Source organism: Rhinopithecus bieti, unplaced genomic scaffold, assembly GCF_001698545.2.
Source record: "Rhinopithecus bieti isolate Rb0 unplaced genomic scaffold, ASM169854v2 scaffold_3714, whole genome shotgun sequence".
NCBI lineage: Eukaryota > Metazoa > Chordata > Mammalia > Primates > Cercopithecidae > Rhinopithecus > Rhinopithecus bieti.
This window is the reverse complement of record NW_016804161.1, coordinates 89,923-96,612: the sequence shown is the minus strand read 5'-3', so window position 1 is coordinate 96,612 and position 6,690 is coordinate 89,923. Positions and strand designations below refer to the sequence as shown.

The window sequence follows — 6,690 nt, the reverse complement described above, 5'->3', positions numbered from 1 at the left end:
AGAGATGGGGTTTCACCGTGTTAGCCAGGATGGTCTCGATCTCCTGACCTCGTGATCCGCCCGTCTCGGCCTCCCAAAGTGCTGGGATTATAGGCTTGAGCCACTGCGCCCGGCCTAACAATATATAATTTTTAAAACATGTAAGTATCATAGGAAGAAGAGATAGCTTATTTGAGAATCTTCTGTTAGATGGTATAGATGCAAGATGAGGAGCTAGAACTGAACAGAAAATGTGAGGCAAAATGAGAGTTTACTATGTGGGAGTGAGCCAAATCCAGAAGTCAGTGTTGAAAACAGGCAGAGCTTGAGTATTCAGGAGTGGGAAAATCAGAGGCTGGAAGTAGATGAGACTAGGTAGTACTGTGAGAAAACTTGGAATAATATCTTACTCCTCCTTCCCTTCTTCCCTTGCACAAAGGAAAAAAAAAAGAAAGTTGAAGATTTGGGGTACCAGTGAGGGGCAGGTGCCTGTGCTGCTGATTTTTTTTTTCTGGGGCATTAAGTTGTTAGCCAGCTACTAATGCAAGGTTTAAAGGATCAGCCCTGATGAGCTTGGAATATACAAAGATGATTTGGATAGTGAGGATAAGAAATCTGGACAAAATACATGCTATTGTGCTGAGCCAGCACTTGACCCTGTTTCAAGATCTTTTATGTGCCCCATGTTAAGGCAGGAATTAAGTCCTAAGAGTTGTTTGAGGTGAGATTTGCAATACAGGGAAGTATAAATTCCTGACACAAATTGGTAAGGACGAGTTTGTAAACACTCTTCAGATGAGATGGATAGGCTTTAAATAATAGAGAAAATAAACAAGGATATTCTTATGGTGAAGAATAGCTTTAGCAGGAAAGCAGAAAATATACACCTGAGGGTAATAAGACTACACAAGTCTGTCTGGATTAGAGGATTTGGGCTGAGAAGTAACAGGGGATATGTTAGGACCAGATTATGAAGCCGGGCTAAAGAGCTTAGTTTCTATCTCTGTGAACCATATATAAACTATGTAAAACTTCTGAGTGAGGGATTACTGTGGCTACTTTTACCAAGTTTTTATCTTATGTGTGTATCTCTCCAACTCTGTTACAAGTGATATGTGAATTCATTCTTATAAGGAATTCACCCTAACCTGGAGGTCAGGGGAGTACTTGGAAATCTCTTTGTATCTTCATTATCTGACACAGGGCTTAGTAGGTTGGTGACATTTTAGGATAAACCAAACAGAAATGGATTGAAAAGGAGAAAGACTAGGATGAGGAAGACCAGTTGGGGAAACTGTTGCTTATTTTTTAGGTGTGAAGTAATATGGGCCTGAACTAGGCGAGTAGATGTGTAAAGGAAAAGGAAGTGATGGATTCAAAAGGAGAATGACTAGTAGTTGGTGATAGACGGGATATGGAGAAGTGGGAGGAGTTGAAGGCGATGTGAGTTTTTGAGAATATGAGACAAGATTAATAGAAATGGAGTATTATAGTAGAGAGAATTAGTGTTTGTGGGAAGAAGATGAATTTCGTTTATAATTGACTGATTTCAGAGTATAAGTAGTAGATCATTAGAAATAAAAGACTAGAAATTAGGGCCACAGAAGTAAGTTTGGGAGCTATGAAGTACTAAAATTATAGCATACTGGAGCTAGAAAAGAGTTCATAAGCCTCTAGTCCAATCACCTCAGAGGCTCCAAGAGATTCAACTTGTATAAGTTCTCCCAGGTAAATACAGTACTAAGCCTGGGGCCTTGTTTTCCTGGCTTCCTAATCCAGTGGAAACTGTACCATGCTATTTCCTCTAGTGAAAATGAGGTTTAAAATGAATCAGAGGTACAGAGAGGAGCATGGGGTCAGATAGAGGTGAAAGTAACAAAGAGAAATGCCATCACTGTTTGTGCTGTACTTGCTCTCCTTGGGACCAAAATTAACTTCACTTGGGGTTCCTTGGAAGGCACATAGCCATTACTACCCTAAAATCTTGAGATCTTTTCTAGCTCCAGTATTGACTGGTGAAGTTCCTAAGGAAGATTGGAGACCTTGGTTTCCAGCTATCTTCACAGAGTTGCTAGTTAAAGCAGTTCTTATCACTATAACTATTCTATTTGAGGTTCTACTAGAGCATCAAGGCATTTTTTAAACCACAAATCCGTATATTTCTGACCCAGCATTTGAAGTATAAATCATAAGGGAATTTTCTCTTTCTTGCAATTAGATTGTGGGACTCACTGAGAAGACTGTTTTAGTTGCCTTGGATACTGTTTCCTGTTTGGAGCAGGGCAACAACTCTAGGACTGTGGCCTCCACGGCTATGAACTCCCAGTCGTCCCGATCTCATGCCATCTTTACAATCTCCATAGAGCAAAGAAAGAAAAATGACAAGTAAGTTACAATTTAAAGAGTCAAGATTTTTAGTATTAGTTCTATTAAGGTTAAACATTAGGCTGCTTCTTCAATTGATTTGACAAATCGTCAGACATCAGTATTGTGAGCACGAGTGACTAATGGAGCCACTTTGACTGACTTGAAAGAAAATGAGAGCTGACAGGTCAGCTTTGATACTCAGCTAGTCTCAAGCTTGTGTACCATTCTCACTGTGTCTTCCTTTCATTATCACAGGAATAGCAGCTTTCGCTCCAAGCTGCATCTTGTAGACCTTGCTGGATCAGAAAGACAGAAGAAAACCAAGGCTGAAGGGGATCGTCTAAAAGAGGGTAAGAGAGTAATTAAGGTCACAGTTGTAGATAAACAGTTCTAGTACTCTTGTTGGTATTGTTGGTGTTTCGACTGGGATTTGAGATCACGTTCTAACAGTAACTACGATTTAGATTTGAGGCTGACTTTAGAAATAGTGAAAAATTGTTTCTTTCCCTTGCACTCATTCTCTAATTCAGGTATGAAATTTGGATCTGGCCCTTGGTTTGATTTCATCTGGTCCAGGCAAGTTTTAGTTCTAGTTTTATTTTGTTTTGTTTTACCCCAACTATTTATAATTAAAATCAGTATCCTGATTCTGTCGTTTTAAGTATTCACCATCTCTTCCAGATGTTGTCACATATAAACCTCAGCACAATTTCCATGCCTTTATTCAAATTGTTGAATTTGAAAAGTGATGAAATTCCTAAGGCTAGAAGAATGCTGTGATGTATGTTATTAGAAACCTTCTTCTAATATGATAGTGACCTGGTAATGTGCATGCCTTGGGAATGATCTTCAAGTGATTATTAATCTCTCTAATAAAAATTAACATCCAGCTCATATATCTCAATTTTGTTCTTAAGGATATCATAAAATAGTTCATCAGATGCCTTGCTAAATCCAGATATACCATATCTACTGTATTTCTCATAGCTACCAGCTTAGTAACAATACAAAAAAAGAAATAAGGGTTTTTAGCCTAAAGTGCTTTTTCTTGGTGAATTCAAGGTTGGCTTCTAGTGCTTATTCTTCTGTTTCTAGGCTCTTGCATGCTGTCTCTGTAATAATCCACTCTAGACTTATATCAAACCCACTGTTGGTAATTTATGGAATTAACTTTTATCCCTGTTTTGAAAATTGAAATTGCATCTGCCCAGTCTTCTGGAACATCTTTCTTTGTGATTCGTCAAAGATCGTTGACATAGCTTCAGCAGTCTCGTTTGAAATTACTCTCTGTTCCCTTAGCTATAATTCATCTGGTCCAAGATATTTGAACTCTTATTAAAGCAGTTGGGTTTACGCTTACTACCTCTTTACTCATATTGGGCTTCATTTCTCTCTTGGGAACTGAGAAGGCAGAAGGAAAAATAGTAATCGAGGAATTTTACTTCTGTCATTTATCATTATTATACTGCTGCCACTGAGTGCAGACCTGTTTCTTCCTTATTCAGCTTTTGTTCTGAGTGTCATTCAAAAGTACCCTTTTGTTCTATGTTTGCACTTGAGATTTAGCTTTGCTAAGACTATTTTTAAAGGCTGTTATGCTTTCTTTATCTTCTTTTAGGTGTTCAGTTCCAAGTTGTTTTAACAGCTTTATTGAGATATAATTTACATACTATAACATTACCCATTTAAACTATACGTATCAGTGGATTTTAGTATATTCACAGTTGTACAATCATCATCATAATCTAATTTTAGAACATTTTATCTTCCCAAGGAGAAGCCCCATATTCATTAGCAATCACTCCCCATTCCCACCCCCTTCCCTGGCCCTAGGCAACCACTTAACCTACATTTCATATAAATGTAATCATACAATATATTGTCTTTTGTGACTGGCTTAACCTAAGATTTTTAAGGTTCATCCATGTTGCATCATATATCAGTACTTCATACCTTTTTTTTTTTTTTTTTTTTTGGAGAGAGAGAGAGAGTCTCACTCTATTGCCCAGGCTGGAGTGCAGTGGCACGATCTTGGCTCACTGCAACCTCCACCTTCCAGGTTCAAGCAATTCTACTGCCTCAGCCTCCCATAGCTGGGGTTACAAGCATGTGCCACTATGCCTGGCTAATTTTTGTGTTTTTTAGCAGAGATGGGGTTTCATTCACCATATTGGCCAGGCTGGTCTTGAACTCTGGACCTCAAGTAATCCACCCGCCTCGGCCTCCCAAAGTGCTGGGATTACAGGCGTGAGCCACCATACCCGGCCTCATTTCTTTTTATTACTGAACAATATTCCATTGTATGGATATGCCACATTATGGTTGTTCATTCATCAGTCATATCCAGTTTTCTCTGTTATGAACTTGTGTGTGTAAATTTTCATGTGGACAAATGTTTTCATTTCTCTTGGGTATATACCTAGGAATGGAATTGCTAGGTCATATGGTAACTGTCTAATTTTTTTTAAAAAAAATAGAAGATATAATTATATAACTAACATACCATAACACTCACCCTTTTAAAGTATACAATTCACTGATTTTTAGTATATTCACAAGGAGTTGTATAACCATCACCACAATAAATTGTAGAATATTTTCATCACCTCAAAAAGAAATCCATACCCATTAGCATTCACTCCTTATTTCCCCCCAGTATATGTTCCTCACCTCTCATCCTAGGCGATAACCAATCCTCTGTCTCTGCTGATTTGTCTATTCTGGGCATTTCATATAAATGGAATTATACAATATATGGTCTTTTGTGACTGGCTTCTTTCACATAGCATAATGTCACAGTTCATCCATATTGTAGCATGTATCAGTACTTAATTCTATTTTATTGCCAAACAATCTTCCATTGTGTGGAAATACCATGTTTTTATTTATCCATTCATCCCTTGACAGACATTTGGGTTGTTTTCATTTTGGGTTATTATGAATAATGCTGCAACGAACATTTGTGTATAAGTTTTTCTGTAGACCTGTTTTCATTTCTCTTGAGTGTATACCTATGAGTGGAATTACTGGGTCATATGGTCACTCCATGTTTAACTTTTTGAAGAACTGCCATCACACTGTTTTTCAAAACAACAACATCATTTTATGTTCTCACCAGCAATATATAAGGGTTCCAGTATCTCCACATTTTCACTTGTTACTTATTTATTTTTCAAACTCCTGGGCCATCAGATTTGCTTGTTATTATGCCTTTTTAATTATAGCTATCCTAGTGGGTACAAAGTGGTATCTCATTGTGGTTTTTACTTATATTTTACCAATGGCTAATGATGTTGAACATTGTTTCATGTGGTCATGGGCAATTTATATATCTTTTGGAAGAATGTCCTTTCATATCACATTTAGGCTTTGACCCATTTTGAGTTAATTTTTGCATATGATGTGAAGAGTGGTCCAGTTTCAATCTTTTGCATCTGTATATACAGCTATCCCAGCATCGTTTGTTGAAAAGACTCTCCTTTCCCCCACTGAATTGTCTTGGCATACTTGTCAAGAAGCAACTGGTCTCTATTCCTTTGATCTGTATGCCTTACGCCTTATGTCTTCATTACTGTAGCTTTGTGGTAAGTTTTGAAATTGGGAAGTGTGAGTCCTCCAACTTTGTTCTTGTTCAAGATTGTATTGGCTATTCTGGATCCCTTTCATTTCCATATGAATATTAGGTTCAACGTGTCAATTTCTGCAAAGAAGCCAGCTGGGATTTTTATAGAGATTTCGTTGAATCTATAGATCCACTTGGGAAATATTGCCATCTTAACAATATTAAGTCTTTCAAATATATGAACATCAGATGTCTTTCTTTTCTTTTCAAATTTTTTCAAATTTTAATTTTATCTTTATTTTATTTTATTTTATTTTTGAGACAGTCTCACTCTGTCTCCCAGGGTGGAGTGCAGTGGCGTGATTTCGGCTCACTGCAACCTCTGCTTCCCAGGATCAAGCTATTCTCCTGCCTTAGCCTCCCAAGTAAGTAGCTGGGACTACAGGCACATGCCACCGTGCCTGGCTGATTTTTGTATTTTTAGTAGAGTCGGGACTTCATCATGTTGGCCAGGCTGGTCTCAAACTCCTAACCTCAAGTGATCCACCAGCCTTGGCCTTCCAAAGTGCTGGGATTATAGGCATGAGCCACGGTGCCTGGCCTCTTTTTCTTTTTTTTAGAGACAGGATCTCACTCTGTTTCCCAGGTTGGAAAGCAATGGCTGTAGCTTCAACCTCCCAGGCTCAAGCAATCTTCCTACCTCAGCCTCCCAAGTAACTGGGACTATAGGCATGTACCACCACTCTTGGTTAATTTCTAATTTTTTTTTTTTTTTTTTTTTT

At 38.0% G+C, this 6,690-nt stretch overlaps 1 protein-coding gene across 1 annotated transcript in view; it reads left to right on the top strand.

Annotated features, from left to right (window-relative positions):
* KIF4A (kinesin family member 4A) overlaps positions 1-6,690 on the top strand; it is a gene marked incomplete at its 3' end in the record, with an annotated part of 103,927 nt that overhangs the window by 9,123 nt on the left and 88,114 nt on the right. Inside the window, exons 4-5 of the mRNA XM_017867037.1 lie at positions 2,198-2,364; positions 2,602-2,696. Of these exons, the coding sequence (XP_017722526.1) occupies positions 2,198-2,364; positions 2,602-2,696 (262 nt within the window). The remainder of the gene's footprint in view (positions 1-2,197; positions 2,365-2,601; positions 2,697-6,690) is intronic.